Genomic DNA, 23,087 nt, shown 5'->3' on the forward strand with positions numbered 1-23,087 from the left:
CAAAATAAACTGAATTACGTGAAAGAGTAGGCAGATTTTTGTATGGATGAGAAGCAAAAAAGAGCCGCCAGGTGCTAAAAAATAAACCTTAGATTCAAACGTTAGAACAGGTCACCAGTTTATTTACCAAAAAGTATCCATAAAAGTATCTCTCAAAAGCATATTATTGTAGTTCAAATGTGTAGATGAACAAAGATCAGATTTTTGGAAATCTAAAACTAGTCAGACACTCAAATATTCATGCTTTTTATAGGAGGACAGAGCAAAATGGACAATGGCGCAGAGCGAAGAACTGCTCTTGATAAGGAAACTATGACAGATATATTTAGTAAGTGAAGACTTTCTGTGTATCTAAAATTGTATACAGCACAAACAACTTACTTTGCAACCATTAAAAAAATTGTAGAAATAGGTGATGATGCATTGTAGTGGTTGGTCAACAGATTTATGAATGCTGGAGGGTAAGGAGATGACATAAAGGGGTGTTAGTGTTACTGTAATGTGAACTGGATAGACTTTCCATTGAGGGAAAAAAAAGAGGTAGAATTCTGTGTGAAATATATCTGTAGCTATATAAACAGAAATATCTGTTTGCTATTTTTATTTGAACTCTGATAAAAGTAATAGAACTGTGACTTTTGTTTGTTACAGTGGCGGTAAGGAAGAGGTTTCCCAATGTGTCAAGAGGGGCTTTGGGGATTGCAGTGAATTTGAAGCTGGAGGAACTGAGACTGATGGAAAAGAAAACAAATTACATTTTAAGTATGTTGATTTATGTTCATGCACGCACACACACACACACACACACACACACACACACACACACACACACACACACACACACACACACACGCGGACTGCTTTTACACAGCAGGAGAGAAGTAAGTATGTTTTTTGCATACTTCCAAGCACATCATATAATAAAGCACACCCCTCTCCTTGTGCATGTGTAGTTTATGGGATCCATTGTGAGAAGTGGTGCACAAAGTCCGTGGAATTCACTCTGAGTTCCTTCCCTGCCTTTTTGCATTTCCTTTTCTGATAAGAAAATTCAATATCAGATGTCGCTTGTGTTAACCGCTGGAGATACTCAGCTAAATGTGCTAAACGCCATAGGGCTGGAGCGGCTTTGATTAAATGAGTCTTAAATGACCTCACTGGGGTTTTACTCATTTTGTTTTTTCCCCCCACTGGGTGATAGGTCAGAGGGTCTGAATAAGGATCATTTTTGTCTGAGGATCCAGTCTGTACAGTATTAACTGACAGCAGAGCATTCAGAGTGACATCAGTGGGGAAAAACAGGACTGCACTTAAAGAAAAAGAGGAATCTGGCCCCAGCATACTGGAACTTTGTTGTTAACTGTGAATAACAAGATCCACAGGCCAAAAATACAGACAAAAAACCTCTGTTAAGGAAGGAGTTTTAGAAGGAACAGGATGCCGTTTATATCCCCTGCTGTCAACGTAGAGCCCTTCTGCACTTGTGCATGCATTTATGTTTTTAGTAAAATTAATTAAGGAGCCTAGCAGAGGTCATTTCAAGCTACTGCATGCAACTTCCAGCTGAGCTCCAGTATTGGCTGCTCTTGACCGACTTGGCCAGTTTGTGTTCTGCATCTTGTTCAAGTGATGAAATATAAACTGAAGGTCTCTTAAGAGCAAGCGTGTCTGCGTGTACGTGTTTACACTGTGAAGTAGTCGTCGTGTGCGAAGTGTATCCTTGTTGTGATTTATAATATTTAAGAGTCACTGACCACACTGGGAAGAGGCAGCCGTTCCAGTCAGCACACAGAATGGAGATTGATCTCAACACAGACAGAGAAACAAACACACAGGCAGGCAGAAAGCTATCTTTACAAGTTTTACTTTTATTGGTGTATTCTGACAATAACAATGATGGTATAAAAGAAAAATCTCCATCATACAAATTTCAATAATCAAAAGATAATATGCCGATACACAAACGGATCCACATAAGGCTGACATCAAGTTTTGACAAGTGGCTTCAAATGGCTTCAGTTCAAGGAGATCGTCTCTCCTTACAATCAGAGGAGATAAATTTTAAATTTAGCTGTATTGTTTCTCTTTCTTTTTTTTTTTTTAATAGTTAGCTTTCATACAAAAAAATAATTTGTGTGGATTTTGGAGTGGATTGTGGTCGCTGGTTTGGGTGCCTGTGTTTCATTGCATTGTAAGCATAAGGTGTTGTTTTTTTTGGCTGAAACACTGCTATCCCGCAGCGCTCTCCTGTGACCTGCGCCTTATCTCAGCTGCTGTCACTATTATAAAGAAACATCACGTGCAGACACAAGGACAGTTAAATTCATCAAAGGATTTTACGTCTCCGTCTGCCACGACATGTGCCTTGCATTGCGACAGCGCGTTAAAATACAGGGAGGTCTGCGGGATGCAGAACACCTCTGAGATCGTGAGAGGAATTGAAAATTTATGAAATGAGGTTATTCTTTCCATCAGAAACAAAAAGTCTGTGCTGGGAAGCAGTGATGTAAAAACATTGATGTCACTCTGTAAGCTTTACTAGCACTTAAATGGCACCGGATAAACCCACAAACCAAACCCTCCCGAAGCCTTGTTCTTTAGCATCTGTAGTGAATTAAGACCTTATAGAATTTCTAAAACACTACACACAACAATATTTACAATGATAATTATCTTGATATGCACTTTTTTCAATTTAAATATTTTTGCTTATAAAAAAATAAAATAAAAACTTGAATGGAAAAAAAACAAAACAACAAAAACAAGAACAAACCCAAAAAACACTGCAATAAATTAAGAAGCTTTAAGGCTGCCAGTTTTGTCAGATGCCCAAAGAATGGTCCCTTCATTTAAACTGGCACAGAATGGATGAGGTGAGATAATGGAACAATGAAGACTCGTTAGTGAGCAGCAGTCTTGGTCTGGGTCTGGACTGACACCAGGTTTATTTTATTTATGTAGATAGAACTGGAACAAGACTAGCCAACATGCTCTTATCACCAAGTGAAATCAATCTACTTCCTGTTTTAGATAAAATCAGAAGTACTGACTCACTTGTCCTTGTTGCAAGGTCACAAAATAGCCAAAGCTGTGTACTAGTCTCCTCAAAGATGGTGTTGGCTTATGAAGCTGCTCATTCTTCATTGTGGAGTATAGAGCCTAATACTGACCCTAACCAGGCCTCAATCAGAGGGCCTCTTTGTATTAAGAGGGCCCGTGTGGTCCATCTCTTTACCTGAACACTCAATTTAAAACCATTTGGCTTTTGCTATAAGTCCACCTAGCTTTTAATTTAAAGCAATGAAACATAAAAAAGATATAATATACAGTGCATTATGTAGGTATCAAGACCTAGAATAATAACCTACCAGTTGTTCACAACAAGGTCACTATAAATAATTTTGTCATCAGTGCTGCAAAACCAAAAGGAAAAAACCCAAAACAAAACAGAAACTTTGAAACCTAGGAGGATAGGTAGACCTCGGAAAGGTTTAGCCATTTCACTCAAACGCACGTGGAAAAGAAAACTCAACTAAAATGCTGCTACTGTCTGTGACTTCCACTGGACACCTCCTGGGTGATAGGCTAGGAAGTAAACGTGCTTCTGCTTGCGGCAATTTGGATCAACGTTAAGGTGGAAAGGCAACAGGCTTACAAATGTATGGATGTAAACATGCTCAACATCTGCTCCTGTAATTGGAATTAAAATATAAAGTTTGAAGGATGTTTTGCCTGTCAATACCAGCCTCTGTGATGTTGGGATTGGTTCCAGTAAGCACGCAGAGAGAGGTCCTGGACCTCTGGAAGGTCAGCACCATTGATCATCAATTAGTATAATGGAGGTGATCAGTGAAAGACAGTGACCAGTAGCATTGTCTGATTCTGTGTCTTGCTCTTCCTGTGGTTGTCACACAAAATGGCCTCCTCCAATATGTCTGCTCATGAGATTACAATTTAATACCAGGCTACAGGTCCCATTCCATTTCATTAGAAGCAGTTATCTATCTATCTATCTATGCTTTATCTTAAGAGGGAATCTGAATCTGAATGAAATGGAATATACCTCATTTACACAGACCTGAACCTCACCGTCCCGCACAATTACGCATGACTACATTTCAGTGCATCTATATCAGTTTGTGTCACCTATTAAACTGTCACATTAACTGCAAAATAAAATAAAAACTGAACAATTAAGGAAAATAATCCAAAAAAATAAATAAAATGAGGTCCAGCCTCTTTGCTCCATATTTCATTGTGGGAACAACATTAAGTCAACCACCAATATTTTCCTCAAAAAGGTACATGTTAAGTAATGCGTACAAGGCGATTTGTGTGAAATGAAGTAGCTGCATGACTAGAGGACAGACAGTGAGGACAGTAAAGTCTGTACGATATATTAAAAAGGAACTTCATTTACAGTATTGGGATTTTACTGAAATCAACACTGTCAAATACACAAATCAGAGAGGAGCATTACACTTCTATGTACTGCCAGAGTCTGTGTCTAATGCACAGTGAAAGGCTGCATGCCACTGAACATAAACCTCTGTTTAGAGCAACTCCCTCCACCAAAAGAAAAATGAATTTCACAAGAAATCTCACGAGCCAAAGCCTGGCCACAAGCTAACAAAGCTAATCAGTGGTTATAACCTGACACTTCAGATAAGGATTGAGACAAGCTGTATTTTTTTCTCCCCCAATCGAAATGTTGATAAAGAAAGAGGTGTCATTTAAAAAGTAAAGGCAGCCATCGAATGGTAGTTGTATTTTCACAGGGCCCAAAGTGAAGCAGGGCTGGCTAACAGTATTACAAAGACTACACAATCTGCAAAATAACAAAGCAAATGCTTCTGTAAACACCAGTGACAGTTACAGCAATCAAGTATTTTCTAATTCCAATTCTCTTTTGTCACAATGAAGGTGAGTAAACATTGAAGACACGAAACCTAAAAATAAAAAACGGCAAGCGTTTATCTCTCCCTGGCCCGAATTCACACCCGCATGCCAAGTGAGGTCTGCAACCTGCCAGTCAAAGCTTCAGAAGCAAAGGGACCTGGGAGGTCACCCCGATTACTTTGAACCGACAACGAGATACATACAGGCCATTTGCATAGCTCTCCCTCACTTACACACAGACACGCAAACAGGCACACACAACTTCTGAACAGGGTGGCATGTTTGCTTAGGCAAAGTTGGGTTGAGTGTGAAGTTTGCATACGCAGTCACTTCTTCTCTCTAGTCCAATGAGGGCATGCTAGCACCCGCGCTATTGCATCTGTATAGTGAGGAAGTCAGGGCTAAAGTTCTGCTGTCTGATATTACAGCTTATTGCTAACAGGATGAACATTGCACTCCAACATACAGCCACTTGCAGGCAGGCAGGACATTCCATGCAATTACGCAAATATCAGTCTTTAAATCGTGTGCTTGAAAGACAAAACACAAGAGATGGTTAAGGAAACAATATTCTCTAAACTCAGAAAGAAAAACTATTTCACATACAACATATAACCACAGCCTCTAACTCCCTATGTCGTCTTCTCTTGCTCTCTTTTCTTGTAGATTTGGCATACTGTATGCAGAACCAGCTGCAAGAGTCCACTCGCTTAAAGTTGATGTGTCGTGTTATGTGTGCATGCAAATGTTTTCACAGGCGTACTGCATTTATGAAAGAAGTGCAAGAGAAAAAGTAATTAAAAAAAAAAGAAAAGTCATAGCCTTAGGACAATGTCAGCACATTTAAGCCAAACTCTGCGTGCATGTGTGGTGTGTGTGTGTTTATACGTGCGTGCACTTAAACGTATGTGTACCATAACCTATCGAAATCATCGAGCACAGAGGTGCCACGTGGAGCTAGTGATGGACAGAAGAAGAAAATGAATTGAGGAATGAATGCTGAAGGCCAAAATGGTGCAAAAGGCATGTGGAGACTGAAGTCTAGATAAGCCCAGATGAGAGAAGTGATGGACTGTGGCACAAACAAGTGCAGCATTTATCCCTATTTTCTTATATGATTTATCAAACATATGCTTTTGATTCTCCTTTTTTTTTTTTTTTTTTGCATACAACCAAAATAAAGCAATAAATCTGTCAACTAAAAAGTCCTAAGCAGTGTTGCAACTGGTGAGATATGGCTGATGTCCCAAAGGACTTTGATTTTGCAGTCCAGCTCTGCCTACGTCAGTAGTCAGTTATTGGTGCAAGCTTTCTGCTCAAGCTGACTGTGATGTTGGTGTAGAGAGGCCTTCTGGACACTAGGGGGGAGTAGTTTAGGTTGTTAAGACCATCCACCTTCTGTCTCTCCTTTGAGTGACGGAGAAGACTATACCTGCAGGTGCAAAATGAGAGGAGAAAACAGAACACTGTAAGAAGCACTTTTCTCTCATTACATGTGAAAAGGATGGCAAAATGTAAAAAGTCCAGTGTTTGTGCCAAATGGAGTGATTCTTGTCTAAACAGCCAAAAATACCTTATTTGTGGCCCAGGATTGTAATCTACTACTTATGTACATCACTAAATGTGCGAAGCTACAAGTTTGACAAAGAATGAGCAGTTGCTTCAACAAAACTAAGCAAGAGCCCACTGCCTCTCAATCAGCCACTGATTCTAACCACAGCGGATTTTTTAAACAACTCTAAAATATCTCAGAGTTGGCATGGGGGGAGTCTGCTTCAGGCCTAACACAGACTATATATACACCCTTGGACTCTTTTAGTCTCCTGCTATGTTGTACCATCGATTTCATACATTTTTCAACAGAAGAAAACTTTTGCATACTAGATGACTAAAAAGCTGGAAAGTGCTTTGGATCAATTCATATCAGGGTGTGATATGAATAAAAGTTACTCGACTTCATTAATGGAAACCACCCTTCACATTCAGGCGAGCTGCCAAAGTACAGCTCTGGACTGCAGAAATTCCTTAACAAACAGCTGCACTATGTGACAAATATCCTCATTCATGTAAATTAAAGGAGCATTGTGCTGTTTCAGTGACATTTTCACGCAAAATGATCACAGACAGTTCAAGTTAGAAGTGTCAGAGTAAAAGTGAAAGCTGACTAAACTGAGGCAGAGGGCTACACCCCTGCTGCCTCAGTTTAGTCAGGCAAAGTGACCACCAGGCTGGGCTTAGAAGAAAAAAGCGCTAAAAAATAATATTTCAAACAGGGGGGGATAAAATAATTTGACATAAAATGTGCAAACATATTCTAGTAGATCCCTAAATGATATGAGTATATGAGTAGCTTAAATCTAAGGCTTATTTTAAAGTTAAATAAGTGAAAAATAAATTCCACTTAGTACTGTGGTACTATGTAAAACTATATGAAAGAAACATTTACTCTTTGGGCCATTTTTAAGTTACTCAGGAATTTTGCCCTGAAGCATAGAAGCATATCACATGCAAAGTCTTTAAAAGAGTGGAAATTCTATCAAAGGTACTGCTTTGGCTTTTCATGTGACTGGCTTACATCACATGAGTCTAAGCCTCATTGCAATTATCAGCTTCCTCCTTTGGTTGGGAGTGTGTATTATGTACTGTTTGTAAGTGAGCTGTGAAAACCTAGGACACCAACCTGCCCAGGAACTGCACTTCTCCACGATGGTGATGTGGAATGGACATGTAGCGTCCCAGGTCTCCTTGTGGTCTGCTTACTGTGTAATTGGCAAACTGCACCCTACGGAAACATTTTTAAAATTTTAATCCATATTGTACACAGTTGGGAGGAAAAGGCATTGTGTTTATGATCCTGCTATAATAATTATCACAATAATGCCTCTGATAGCTGAGCTATAATATTTCAAATAGTCAATAACATGCTCCAAATACATCAGAAAGATTTCATAGTAAAGGCAAAAAGGAAGGATTTCATGGAAACAAATATACAAGAGAATCAGTATTTACAGTACACACAGATTTACTCTGTGTGTACAGCTGCCTGTGAGTTGTGTAGGTGGGGGAAACGCTCTGGGCCGAAGTGGGAAAAAACAATATAATACAAAAGCCTTCTATGTGCCAAATGGCTTACCTCATCACTTGAGGATGCCTAATGTCAACACTACTGTTAACAACATGCTGCAGCTCTATCAGAAAGGCCAGTGTGTGTTTGTCTGTACAAGTTGCCCTCACCTGTTCCACAGGTCATCGTCCTCTCCTCCCCAGCCCCAGAACGCATTGGGAAATCCATTAATCTTTTTGAACTGCTTAACCATCAGGCCACTGACACCGCCGAAGAACTCATTATACGGCAGCCTTTGAGAGACAGTTATACATATTGAGATTCATTTTTTGCGTCCGAACACATGTACTCTGTAATTCCCCAAAGACAATAATCAGGACTCACATGTAAGAATACTTGTCCAGTTTGACCGCAAAGTGTCGGGGCATGTCCGTACAGCCGTAGTAGTTTCTGTCATTCTCCATTAGATGGTCTACATCATGGAAGATCAGACAGTCCCAGTTCAGGTCCTTCATAGCCTCCTTGTAGCCCACATTGAACAACATGGCTCGGTTAAATGGCTCTGTACCCGCCTAAAGAAAAAAAGATGATACTTTGGTATAGCTGCCTTTTCATAAAAAAAGGGGGAAGATAATGGGTTATAACTTCCATAAAACAGTGGCTTGAGATGAAATTCATTTAGTTGTTTACCTCTGAATTCAATTGATTGATTGATTGTGAAAATAAGTGAACCTACTTGTTCTATTATATAAAAGGCAAAGTGGAGTCTCTGTTTCTGCAGCACTGGCACCAGGTGTCTTAGGAGAATGGGCAAGTGTTCATGTCGGTTCCTGAAGGGAACTAGGATTGCCACCTAGGTACACAAAGGAGAATAACATGGGACTTGAATAAATTGCAAAGATATAGGGATAAATTTAGAGTAGAGTTAGAGTTAGAGCAGATAGCACCTTTACATGTCCAAATCAACACTAATACTGAAACATGTTTCATTATACTACTTTCCCCAATGTCCGATGTGGACATCCTGATCAGTATCTTAGTGTGTGCTGTGTGAAACCACTAAAATATTCCAATTAGCACCTGACTCATCACAAGATTGGCGGATTTGCAGAGTGTCATTTCCACAACGAGAAGTGACATGGATCAGTCCAACCCCCCCCCCCCAAAAAAAAAAAATAACCCCACTGAGCAGCTGAATGACTGTGTAGCGTTTATTTGTAATAATGGTTGTTCTTGTTTTGCACTTTCTTTTGAAGATCAATAAAAAAGTGAAATATTCACAGAATATAACTGGCTAGGATACGCTAAGAAAAGAGACAGGTGTAAAAAAAAAAAAGAGAGAGAGAAAGAGACAGAGAGAGAGAGAGAGGGAGAGAGAGAGAGACAGAGACTGCTGGCTAATGAGATAAACAGGGGAAAAAATGCTGTCAGACCATACACGGTCCTTTGGGGCAAAGGAATGTGAGAGAGATACAGACAGATGGAAAGCAAGATCACTCTACTGGGCACAAAAAAAAGTACTGTTAGGCTAAAGATTAAAGACTGAAACAATACTGCAAAGCACAAACACGAGCTGTAATTTAGGTTACTTCCTGTACTTTGTGTTTATGTGTACTTTTTCTGGAATTTGAATGTCAAATAGAAGAGCTCCATCAATCTTATTTGCACAGGGAGCAACAGAATAAAAGAAAGGGCATAAAAGGAAAGGTACACAGAGGAGAAATTCTGATAATTCCTCTCATCATTTCCTTCCCATGGTGAGATTGAAGCCCTGTTGAGGTAGAGAATAGGGCTGAACGATATATCGCATTTGCGATAATATCGCGACATGATCAAGTGCAATTTTCTAACCGCAAAGGCTGCGATTATACTCTGGACATGTCCAAATTCATGGGCTGCATCCTCCTGAGGCCGCATTTGTAGACCGATTACGTCACAGCGACGCGCCGAAGGCTGTCCAAATTACTACCATATCCCAGAATTCATAGCGCGGCCCAGCCAAACTCCAGTTTCCAGCAATGGCGGCCGCTACTAAGTTTTAAAATTACTCATACTAATCTTTCTGGGTCACAAAATAAACTTTTAACATATTTTCAGGCGAGAAAGTAGTTGTGTAAACATCAAATATCTGCTCGGTTTATCAAGATATCCCATATTTGCAAAAGTGCTTCGACGTTTTCAGAGGCGTCTGCTACCCACCAGCTCGACAGCTAGCCGGGAGCTCGAGGGTTACTGATGCGGCCGAGAACGGCACAACTCCCGGCACATCATTTTCAGATCACCGCGGAGTTTCGCTGCTCGGGTTAAACGTAATATATAAGTCACTTAGACAACCTAAAAATGTTATTGTTGGGCTTTTTTCAGTGTTTTGTTTGTTCGTGAGTAAATCGGTTTGACTGAGATTAAAGTTATTAGATTAGATAAAATAAAACTTTATTAATCCCCCGGGTGGGTTCCTCCTTGGTTTTCACACAGCTGACTAAACGTCAAACAGAAAACTTATTAAACAGAAGTATGAGACAGTCGAGAATTTACGCCAGTGTCTGGTTATATTTTAGATAGCAAGAAGCAGACGGCCGAGTTTATTAAACTCCACCGAGACAGCGGTGACGCTAATCAGAACTAGACCGTCCAATTTCACGCCTTTAAATTTTAAAGGCGTGTTTGTGTGTGTGTTTATACAATTGCTATTATGTTTGCACTTTATGTGTAATGTTACTGACTGCAGAGATCAGTAAGATGTGTGTATTTTTTATTTATTAGTTTTATTTATTTAATATTATTTTTTAATTGAATGACTGTCTAGTAGTTCACAGATGTCGAAAAACTGAGTGTGGTAAAGCCACTGATTTTTTTTATGTATATTTCTGCAATCTGCACATTGTACTGACTTTCATTTTAATGTTTACACCAGGGTTCCTTGTCAGCACTTTATGCTCAGATGTTTGTAAGCTAAAAATAAACTATTGTGTATGTTCAAATATACTGTTGTGATTGAAGAAGTTAAATAAAAATGTCAGTCATCAATTCATGCATCACCTCATGTCATCATAACAGAGGTCTGTCTTCCAGGAAAGAACAGTTTAAAATTAATGTAATATAGTATTGGCCATACTATATGATGTATTGCTTGTCTTTGTTTAATAATACAGAAGACAAAGACCTTAAAAAAATAATCGCATATCGCATCGCAATCGCAATATTGGGGCAAAAAATCGCAATTAGATTATTTTCCATAATCGTTCAGCCCTAGTAGAGAATATGTTATTGTGCTGTCTTTACTACTGTTACAGTGATAGTATTTATTAGGGGTGGGGGAAAAAATCGATACTGTGTAGTATCGTGATATTTTGTTTGCTAATAATGTATCGATACAGGGACAGCAGAAATCGATATTTTGTTACAAAAAAAGTTTTTGTGGACTGGAACATGCTCTGACTTCAGAGCATGTTGATCCTTTTTCTGAGCAAGAATCCTGACATTCCTTCACTGTCCAAATGTGTTTAACTTTTTTTATTGCAGCAATAAACATGACAGTTTGCTTATTTTAATTTAAGACATGTTTTATTTTAATTAAGTTTAAAACTTTTTTATTTAATGTAAAATTATATTTTGTTTTAATTTACTTTCAAATTCTTCAGTTGCTGAAGGGGCTGCATAGTTTTCACAAATTGCATAGTTCAGAATAGCTATAATTGTACCAGATGGTTGCATTCAGTTAAGTTGGACTAGACTGTAATACAAACCGTTCAGTTTGTCAACAATAAAACTGACTGAAATGAGAGAAAGACCGAGTGTGAAACTTTGATATTAGATAAAATGAATATTGATAAAGTTTACCTTTATGTACAGAATCTGAATATCGCAAAATATTTTTAAAAATTGCAATAATATCGTATCGTGCGTTAAATATTGTGATAATATCGTATCGTGGGATGTATGGTGATTCCCACCTCTAGTATTTATGGCTAAGCTTCACATGTTCTTCACAGCTTCAAATCAGACATGCCGGAATCAGTCACAGTACTTGACCGATATTATGTGTGCTAAACACACGCATAGACGTCAACAGATCAGACCATTATTAAACTGCTATTGCTTATTTATTATACATAATACTCATTTGCTGTGAGATCGATCCTGTCTCAGTGTCTGATAATTTATCATAAGTAATTTATGAAGTAACTCCTGCTATGCTATGCTCTGTGTATAAATAAACACACCTTTCTCGTGTTCTCATGGAGAGTTTCTGCTGCTGTCTAATGCCCCAGAAACGCAGAAAAACACTTTTGTGGAAACAATATTTTTGTCTTCATTGCAGTTTTAAGGTTTTGCTGTTCATTTGACATTGCTATGCAAACTCTGCACTGAAACACTGAACACTGAGAATAGAAACTCTTGCATTACTATTGCCAACATTACTTTTAGCAACGTGTTAAAAAAAACATAGCAACTAAGCATCCACATATATCGGTGTTATTGTGGGGCAAAGGCGGGTTTTAGCAGGTCCAGCGCTACAAACCTAATGCTGCTGCACTGTGTGAGAGGCATGTTTTATATACAAAATGGAAAAAGTCATGCACAACCATTCGACTATCTATAAAAAGGTGACAATTCAATAGAAACCCAAGTGTGCAGAGCACATGCATGTTATAACATGCAGGGCTTGAATGTCTCTTTGCAATGTCACAGGAGGGTTAAGCAACATTCCTCAAAAAGTTCTGTTTGATGTGCTTTTGCTGAGCCATACTTTAACAATATACAAACCACTCTATGAAGCCACTCTATTTCTTGCTTCACCGGCCACATTACGCACAAGATTGTTTTTTTCAGTGGGCACTTACCTTCCAGCGAGGTAAACAGTCTGTGGGCTTCCAGTAGCCTCCAGGGGCAATGTTGGGCTTTCCCTCCAGCAAAGATCTTTCCACTTCTTCAAGAGATATCTCACTCATATTCACTTCCAACCTGCCCTCTGTGCGTGGGGGAAAGAGAGAGTGAGAGGGAGTCAAGCAACAGTCATGAAGCAAGAAAGGTCAAGAGCGTGGGGGAGAAAATAAGAGACACGGTGTGCGAGTAAAGAAGAACAGTAGCGAGAGGAAAAAGATCATAGGAACGTGACTAAGAAAATGTCAAAGCCTGCAACATTTGAGAAATCTGGGACATAAATTGCCTGCTTGTGCTATAACACAGTACTGTATTTGATGCGTCATCAATCAAAACTAATATAAAACATATTCTTGGAACAGTTTCACAGCTCAATACTACAACAAATAAATACAGAGGCATAAGGAACATTTCCACTGAGAGCCTTTTTTTTCATTTGTTACCTACTTGTTGTTACAGAATAAGGAGTTTGGTTCTAAGGAAAGAATTCAAATTAAATTTAAAATCACAACTTTAACAGTGCACTTACTCATGGAGGGCAGCCTCTCAGGGCAAACTTGTGAGGGGAGGTAGGTGAAACCCTCGGGGAGGTATGTAGTGGGAAGAGCATCGCTTTCGCTGAAGTTGAAGTCATAAGAATAATCTGAAAGTGAAAAAAAAAACATGACCGGCTTCATGCTTTAATGTACAGCGTGTATAAAAAAAGAAAATGATTTCAGGAGGTGGACATTTTCTAAAGTAATGTACACAGAAGCTAACAGTAATTTATACAATATGAATACATGTCTTTATTATAGTCAAACTTGTCCCATACTTTGGTGAGCATGTCTGGAGTCACTAATGCCACCAAAAGGCAATCACGTGAAACTTACAATTCCCCTTTTTCCAACAGCACGTGTTTCAGTCATTACCAGCAAACAGCTGCAGAACTAAAGGACTTTGAAATTGATTGATTCTTTTTGATACACCCTGTATTTTACCGACAGCTTTTCATTGTCATTCAAAATATCTTTTCTAGTAAAGGCAAGCATGAGTCACTGACTGGAAAGCAAACAGACTTAAATGTGAAAACGCCATAGCGCTTTTTCTTTTACTTCCTTATTTAAACATTGTTTGACACTGCACTCATTCTCTTGTAAGGATATGAAAGATAGCATTTGTGCTAAACATTTCTAATAAACTAGTGTGCATGGGCATGTTTTTACCTGTGCCATTTATGCTGTAAGCCCCCCTCACTACTTGCTCCAGAACCTGAGCTCCAATGTTCTTCACGTTCTCTCTGATCTGGATCCCTCTGGCCTGGACCATAAACACATACTCATTCACTATGGAAAGAAGAAAAAACAGGCGAAAAAAAGAATTAATACACTTTATTATTAAACACAGACTCGAGGCATGTATTCGAGAAACCCAAGCACAGACATGAATCATATTATGTTAACGCAAAACGACTTTTAAAAATGTTTGAAATGTCTGAGAATGCATATATTCATTCTCAGACCCGTTATCCTTTCACTTCTTCTTTCTGATAATTATTTCAAACAATATTCATGTTTAAGAAATGCGGTTGCACTAGGTATTTTACTAAGCTATTTCCAGTCATAAAGGTCTGGAAACCACTGTATCGTTTTGAAGCACTCTTTTTCGTGAGAAAATGTGACGGGGACATATAGGATGTGGGTGAAACTACACAGCATAGAGTAGTCACATACAGGAAACAGGAAGTAGCAAGAGATTCTAGGTGAATGAGAATGTGCCAATCTGGGATTGTAGTGAGATTTCTATTGTACCAGCGACATCTCATCAAGCTGACACAATATTATGTAGTAGATCTGTTTGCTATAACAGTTCAGTCGATTTATTCCTAACTATAATTGGGAACTACACCAGAGAGGCTTAGTGAGAGTTCCAGTCAGCATGGAACTGACCTAAATAAACACCACAACAGTGGTTAACCTGCCAAGCAATGTAGTGGAACAAAAGGGGGTTATGTGGTCTAACTGCGAATAGCTGAATACACCTAGTGATGCATGCACTCTTTGGTGTACAGTAAAGAAGTATGACATACTATGTGCATAGTAAGAAGCTTTAAAAACATTCAAAAAACATTTAAAACACTGAATCAAGTTTCAGAAGTCAAACAAAATAGGCAAAAACACAGCTCGTAGAATAACTTCTCTGCCTTTGTAGCTCTGTGTCCAACACCGGCAATGTCAAGATGATCTGCATTATTGCGGACATTGTATCTGTGTGGATGGCATGTATACTGCTGAGCTAGAAATCCCCTGGATGTGATTTGTCATGGTAATTGCGTTACAGTTTCCATCACATTTATCTTATCTTATACAAAATGCCAGGCATGCAGGATCAGAGACTAGTGGCTGAGCGTTAGCTGAAATCAATGTTCTCATTTTACTTCTGCAGCACTCAAATAGTACAGTGCAGCTGGAACCGCAGAAGACGACAATGGAACAGACAACAGATTCTCTTCACTTGCACTGTAGCACATGTAGAGGAAGAGCGACACGCACGGATGTTCAAATGTGCGCACAAACACGCACGCACGTGCATTAACTGATGCCCTTCTGAGGCACCATATGGATGGAAAAAGGCTAAGAGGCGTCTGGAGTGTGACCCAGTGCAAGCCACCAACATATTTTGACAAGTCTTTTTCTCACGCCTGCCAAGCATATGAATATACAGTAAAAAAACAAAAAAGCCAAAAAATACCACAACATAATATGCAGGTGTATATCATAGCAGATTTTAAATGAGCTAAACAATGTCAAATGAGAAGACTCTCAGATTGTGGTGAAAGCACTTTGGTCCACTCTTCTTTACACCATTACTTCTGTTCACTGAGGTTTATGGACAGTCCGTTCTTGGGATCATTGTCCTGCTTTGGCCAAGCTTTAGCTATCGTACAGATGCTTCACATTTGCCTCATACTTCAATATATAAAAAAAGTTTGCGGTTGACTCAGTGATGGTAGAATTTAGGCCTGTGGCTGCAAAACAAGCCCAAACCATTACCCCTCCTCCACCATGCTTGACATTTAATATGAGGTGTTAGTGTTGACATGCTGTGTTTAGCTTTCACTAAATGTGTTGCTGTGCATTAAAGCCAAACATCCTCACTTTGGTCTCATGTGTCCAAAGGATGTTTTTCCACAAGTCATAAGACTTCTTTCTGGAAAAACGTCCTTTGTAAACCTAAGCCATACTGCCATATTATTCTTTGAACTTAGAAAGAATATCTTTCCCATGCAACCTGTCCAAGTCAGAACAAGACTAAAGAAATATCAATGTACTCTTCGTGAACTTTAACTAGCATTTACAAGCCAACTGATGCCTTTAGAATCTGAGATATTGTTCCTGGGTTGTTTTTTTTTGCATTTTCTCGGAACATTGCATGGCCAGCTCTTTGGATGAATTTCCTGGGTATCTGTTCACTCCTGGGAAGACTGGCAATGGGATAGTACTTACCCTCCTAATTTCTATGGAAGCAGTAAATATGTGCCATTTAGAGACCTGTTGAGTACCAGATTATCATTATACCCTGATATTTAAGAACCTGAAAGAGGTGAATTGAAAAAGGGTGTACTTTCATTTTACCGTGAGTGTATTATATATTAACTACCCTATCATACTGTACCAAACAGCAGCATATGAAGATTAAAGCAAAGCTAAGAAGTCTTTTCTTTGGTGTAAAATATATATATACATATATGAATAAATAAAAAAGAGGGTCAGGTTGACTGAAATTACAAACTAAAACACAGCCATGTAGCATCTAACATGCACTCTAGAGGCTGGATTAATGGTTTACGGTGAGGTAAGCAAGGTTATAAACTGTGACAAATGCAATAGCCATGAGAGACCTTGGCTTTAGAGGAAACTAACATAGCAGGTTACAACACAAAGCCATTAACACTGGACATATCAGGACAGAGGAGGCATGTATGACCACAGAGCTTTGTCAGTGTGTCAGTGTCGGCATATACAACTATATAAATGAGACATGGGGACACGTAGGACCCCCTCCCCAGCCAAACCCTTCCAGCTCTTCATCCCATCAGCACCACTCACTGTAACCCATCAAGCACGACAGGCAACCTTGAATGACCTTGTCTTCTATAGCTCTCAGAGAACATCCAGCCGTCACGCCAAGCACAGCCCACCTATCCTTGTCTCTTTCTCCATATCACTCCCACTTATCTGTCATTTCCTCTATCTCCCTCTTCATCTAGTTGTGCTGCCGTCTCTGTGTAATGTGGTTTGTATCACTTTCTGTCAATTCCGTTTGTTGCTTTCATTTTAAGCAAATGAGCTGAATGATGGATTGCAGGGTTATGGGGACAATTCCAGGCACCGACCCTGCACCATATTGTAGTGCAAGAGAGGTTAATCGAAAAAGAAAATGGAAAGAACTAAAAAAAAAAAGTAAACACACGCACATACCCCTTTGTTTTTTCTCTAAAAAGGCAATTAACTGCACACTGATACAGCTCAGCAGTGGGAGGTGATTCCTCCTGTTCTGCTAGCTAGGCGATAAGAGCTGAAAGGCATTTTTTTTTCTTACCTCAGACCAGAAAAGCTTTCTGCATGTATGCACCATAGTCACTTTCAAAATGTTCATTTTAATGCCGCTGTATATCACTGACACCTACAGAGCCACGCCAAGAAAACACTATGTTCACAAATTCATCATATTATTCACACATATTAATTGACTTTAAAAGTGGATTAGGAGAGCGTTTGTATTGTTAGAGTGTTTTCTACACAGTTTCATTTGAATACCTCACGGTAAGGAAAATGGGCGAATACTAAGCAAAAACACAAAATCCCTCACAATGAACTGGAACAACTATTGTAACTTGAGTGCATTGATCAACTGATAAAGGTTTGGGATTTGCACATGGTGATGTGTAACTTGACCTTTTTAAACACAAACTGGATATTATCTGAAGGGACACACTTGTTATCACCTTGTTGGACTGTTTGCAAATGATGGTGAGAAATACATAAACTACAGTGGATTGACACTCACCACCCACAGCCATGCCTCAGTCAGTGAACCCATGCAAATGCACGCACATGTGAAATGAACAATGCCGTGTTACCACAGAGAACATTCTACATCCTCCCCCTCCCTTTACCCATTGATAGGTGTGACCCCCCCCCCCCCCCCCAAAAAAAAAACAACCCAAAACAAAAACCATGAAACAAAAAAAAACCCAAAACAGAAATTCAAACACCAAACGGTGGACATAATTGTCTCACGAAACAAACTCCTTATTAGCCCCATCTGTAATTCCAATTACAGTTTTTCAAATACGCCTGTGCGAACATCAAACATCAAGACAGGTGCTTCCTGCACACAGTATTGCTTTTATTGTTTTATCATTAATAATACAGACAAACTGACTAAAACCACATTTTGAGTCTCAAAAATGTCTTCAAACCCGTGTGGACTGGCATTTTGTCCCCATAAGTCACTGCTCGTCCCCACAACTATAGTGGCATACCAAATTTCTGTCATTACAAAGATGCCTAAACATGTACACACAAACACACACACTGAATGTGCTTTTGTAACTAATGAGTTGTTGATGGGGCATTTCAGAGTTGCACAAAGGTTGCAAAGCAACGGCAAACTTTGTTTTTTTACCAGCTGAGCCACGCCTCAGTGAAGTGCTCCAAAACATGCCTGCACAGCTCTGGTACTTATAAATGTTTGACTTACTGATTAAGTACTGTCTCTATAACAGTTGTGCTTACAATGACATTTATGTTGTTGTTATCATGGTTAACTTCAGGTTACGCAAGCAGCAGTGTGCAATTATTCTCCAAGGGTCTTTGCTGTGCTTTACTTTGGTTACTTTGGCTAAATGTTTTTATTAGTAGTAATAGAGGCAGGAAGGATATGATAGATTTTTCTGTTTGTTCAGTGTCTGTCTGTTTCTTGGGTTTGTCATATTCACAGTTAGCAAACCAGGCTCTCGCATTCACTCATTTATGACTTGTTATTGCACTCAAGAGTCTATCCGGCTGTCAGGGTCTGGACAATCTCCTTAATGCATGACACCAGGGCAGGAAAAAGGGATTAGAAGCAAGTTAGAGAGAGTAATAATGGTCAATCTTTTTCGTTTTTTATCTGACCAACTGTGCAAATGAAAATGTGATTTTGCTCAGAGAATCTGAAACATACCAGCAAGAACAAAGGGAATGCCAGCTGTGCTAGTTACGGCTACGTTACACTTCGTCATAACTAGATCAGGAAGCTTCCACTAAACTTACAGCTCCCCTGCACACACACACACACGCGCATGACACACTGGTGAGCATGCGCGCGCGCGCGCACACACACACACACACACACACACACACACACACACACACACACACACACACACACACACACACAGTCTGTTTCACATCACATCTAGACTAACTCCAAATAGCGCTGTGTATAAAAATAAAATTACAGGAAAACCATCATGCGTGCACTGACCAGAATGCTCGTCACATGCACAGGAATGCAGACCTGCTCCCAAAAAAAGAAAAATGCCTTAAAGTCTACATTCTTAGTGCACCCCACGCCTTTTTTTTCCTTCTTCTTTTTCACAAGATCAGTACTCTTTTACCGTAAATTAAATGACGTCAGTACTTATGTTCATGGCTGTGTGCCCACTTTCTAGGGACGTGGGAACCACCCCCTTGCCTTCTAAAAGCTTCTAACCTCCTCTTGAGACAACTGAATTCAATCAATCATTGTTATTCGCAGTATCTCTGAAATGTTGCCTCCCCATCCACAATGTCTCTGCTGGTGGTAAATGCCTGCTATGGAGGGACGTCTGGAAAAGTAAACTACTCTTTTGTTATGCCACTGTTACTGTCAGTGAAAATATCAGTTTCATACTGTGTGTGACTTGCATCAGAAGTGAAAGCAGTGCATCCTGCATCGTGACCTATGAACTTCTAACCCCTGCGAGTCAATCGTACAGTTTGAGCAGGAGCTGAATCGCGCGACTGAAAAAAATCGCACAGTGTAAGCCCAGCATTATGAGCAGATATGAGCATACGAGAAACATAAATCCTACATTCAGTTTTTTCAGATAAAAACAAATGGGAATACCTACAGAGACTAGACGTAAGAGTGGATTTATACCCTCTAGCAAAATCTTTACCATTATATTTTGTTTTTTATTGATCTAAAATTGGAGGTGAATACTGATCAATGATTCATGTGCTCAATGACTGTGACCACAGGAAGCAGAGTAAAAAGGAACTCGAATTTAAAGAGCTTTAAATGTGAATGTTTGATGTGAGAGGACTATTGCTTGAAACTCAAACCTTCTTACAGAAACTGCCTCATTCTTGACCGCTAGGTTCTAAGGTTGCTTTGAACTTCCCTCTTTAGTCACCAACTATATTTATACGATCACTATAATTCTGAAAATGGATATAAGGTGGGTCATGCAAACAGTGTTTTTTTTAACTTGGACATTTTGGATGTAGCATTTTTGGATTAAGACATGATATGTGAACATTACTGGGGCTTTAGAACCACTCTTTGGAAATGCCTGTTGTATCCCAAAGTTTGCAAAACATCTCATATCTGTTTAGTGTCAGCTCTGTTTGTGCTAAAGAAACTAACCAGCAATTTGCAAAGATGGAGGGGACATAAATGCCTGAAACTTTGTGGCTGGAAGAAGAAACACACTTCTTGAAAGACTGCAGGAAACAGGCATGCTATATTATATGTATGAAATGTAGAATAGAATATTTTATAGATGCAGGAATTGACTGTACATAAAGTGTAACTGTAATGGAAAAATCATGTCTATCTATTTAAAAAAAAAAAAAAAAAGCCACATAATGTAATCATGCTCAGACACAGTATACACTAACACATGCCAGCAGGGACAACATGAGGTGCAGTTTGAGTTCATTATTGGTTTTGCACTAGCCATTCTGTCCCTCCATCTGTTCTGCTCTCCCAAATGTTTGGATCAGAATCAGAATCAGAATACTTTATTGATGTGTGTGTGTGTGTGTGTGTGTGTGTCTGTGAACATGCTCATATCAGCCTTTTTGTCTGCATATCTGACCCCCCCCCGACTCGTTATGTCTGCTGAGCCACTACATGGCAGAGAAGCATGGGGGACCAGAAGTGGCAGTGAGAATTACATAAACGACACAGTGGTGCCAGGATCCCTTGTTTTCACCCTGCTGCTGGCAAATACTGGAAAACAGATCTAAAGGAAGGACTATGAGAGAGGAAAAGAGTGAGATGGACAGATTGTTGATATATATGGATGTTAGCTCAAGATGGAGAGAGATTCTCCCTTACTAGTGCGCTCCCGTTCTCACCCTAATGGGACATTTTTTGTAAGTGATAAGAGCAGGCAGGATGAAACGGAAGGTTGTTTCTCAGTTTGTTCACTCAATCATGACTATGGGAAATGTTTGTTTATAAATGGTCCAAGATTTTGTCCGAAAAGAGTTCAGATCAGAATGAAAGAAATGACTGGGTGTGTGATCACAGGGTGGCAACATGACATGAGGAACAATGAAAGTACTGAGAAGTGAGAAGTGAAGGAAAACCTATGGTTCCTCTTCAGATCAGTTACAAAAAGGAAATAAAGAGCTCATGTGTATTTTAACTAATGTTATACCAGAGAGTCATCTGCTGCCGTTGATGACAGTACTTAACAGCCTCCATTAAAAAACAACAAATAAACAAACCATTGCTTGTTGCACGGTTTAATAAACATACTTTTTTTAAGTATTAAAGTGTTAAGTGTACCCACATGAACTGCACTGCTTGTAGTGATAAACATCTTGAGAATAATCACCTCGAATCTGCAGCCCTCCTCTGGTTTATAAAGCTTTACAACAAATTCAGCTCCTTGTTTATCTAACAGGCGCACAACTGCAACAAAAGTGAGAAAGTCTGCCTGATGCCGGGATTCTGAAAGCTGTTTTATTATTGCTGGACAAGCTGACTGTTCGTGCAGAAAACCCTAGAGCCACCAGGAAATGTTCTGGTTCTCCTGATAGGCAGTTTTATTTTTAGCTCTAAAGTAAATTGGTGACTTCATTGCTAGCTACAGGGAAGCCTGTGCCCAACTATAGGTGGATTTCTATGACGTTTAAGAGTCACAGTTTACAGTTTTATAGTGTTTCAGAACTGCTCGATGCCTAAATAAAAAAAAATAATAATAAGGATGCACAACTATTAAAAGCACGACTTCATTAAAAATAACAAATATATACTGTAGGCCACAGTTTACAGAATTTCTTTATGTAATTCCCAGCATAACAAAATGGAATATTCAGCATTCAGACTGAAGTTTAAGTTCCAGGACTCAGAGCAATAAAAATCTAAGTTTTATCATTTTAGAGCATGTTTTATTTCCAGTTGCTGTTAGCCCTCTGAAGCAAGTCTGCTGCCAGTTGGAGAGCGCCCTTCTCCTCCTTTCTCCTACACTTTTTTTCTACTGTAGTATGCCAATAATATCTCAAGTGCTTGTTTTGTGAACAACAAAGCAGTTCCTGCCAAATACAACTATGCAGATCATTAAACCAGCTCAACATGACTGGGTCCTTCTCACGTAGCTTTTGGTCTTTTGCCAGATGTTTCTGTTTTTCTCTTGTATTTCACCAGCTAACCCGACCTGCAACTTCCTTTCTTGCCTCTTCATTTCACAAAATCTGAAATTGTAGAGTTTACTTAATTTGCACATCTAACCTAGGTAGAACCAACTGCCCTTCCGATCTGTATGACGAAAAAACTGCTCTTCAACTCTTGTCAAGTCACAATATGCAAGACAGTTGCAGTGTTGCTAAGACAGGGCATTGCTTCATTCCTCAAGTACACCCACAGCTTCATCTCACCCCTTTCCTCCTGCTTTTATATTTGGCAGTTGTCCAATGCATTCCTGTGTTATTGCAGTGGCTCTGAATAATGGGCAAACAAAGGACATGCACAGACAGGTACACATGGACCCCAACCCCCAAACATACACTGTACTGCACATTTCCTGCTGCTTGATATTTTCCTACCAATCTCCCCCTCCACAAAGCTGAAGTCTCTTCACAGCTGGAGGTTACTCCTGTTGACTGAGCAATGGGCCAGAGCGGCAAGCAAATGCTGCACGCTGCACAATAGTAGTAGTGACATATAGTGGAACAAGATGCAGAATAACGCAACCTTTCCTCGTGATATACACATT

The 23,087-nt window shown here is 39.4% G+C and overlaps 1 protein-coding gene across 1 annotated transcript in view; it reads right to left on the minus strand.

Annotated features, from left to right (window-relative positions):
- Nucleotides 1-1,848: 1,848 nt before the first annotated feature.
- Nucleotides 1,849-23,087, minus strand: part of b4galt5 (UDP-Gal:betaGlcNAc beta 1,4- galactosyltransferase, polypeptide 5) — a 33,063-nt gene continuing 11,824 nt past the window's right edge. Inside the window, exons 2-9 of the mRNA XM_085444956.1 lie at nucleotides 14,053-14,172; nucleotides 13,377-13,490; nucleotides 12,808-12,935; nucleotides 8,700-8,816; nucleotides 8,348-8,535; nucleotides 8,134-8,256; nucleotides 7,580-7,681; nucleotides 1,849-6,331 (exon numbers count right to left, since the gene is read on the minus strand). Coding sequence (XP_085301082.1) covers nucleotides 6,184-6,331; nucleotides 7,580-7,681; nucleotides 8,134-8,256; nucleotides 8,348-8,535; nucleotides 8,700-8,816; nucleotides 12,808-12,935; nucleotides 13,377-13,490; nucleotides 14,053-14,172 — 1,040 coding nt within the window. The 3' untranslated portion in view covers nucleotides 1,849-6,183. The remainder of the gene's footprint in view (nucleotides 6,332-7,579; nucleotides 7,682-8,133; nucleotides 8,257-8,347; nucleotides 8,536-8,699; nucleotides 8,817-12,807; nucleotides 12,936-13,376; nucleotides 13,491-14,052; nucleotides 14,173-23,087) is intronic.

The sequence above is a fragment of the Copadichromis virginalis genome, linkage group LG20, assembly GCF_057382275.1.
Source record: "Copadichromis virginalis isolate Kocher_CV1m ecotype Utaka linkage group LG20, C_Virginalis_male_GT1.1, whole genome shotgun sequence".
Lineage (NCBI taxonomy): Eukaryota > Metazoa > Chordata > Actinopteri > Cichliformes > Cichlidae > Copadichromis > Copadichromis virginalis.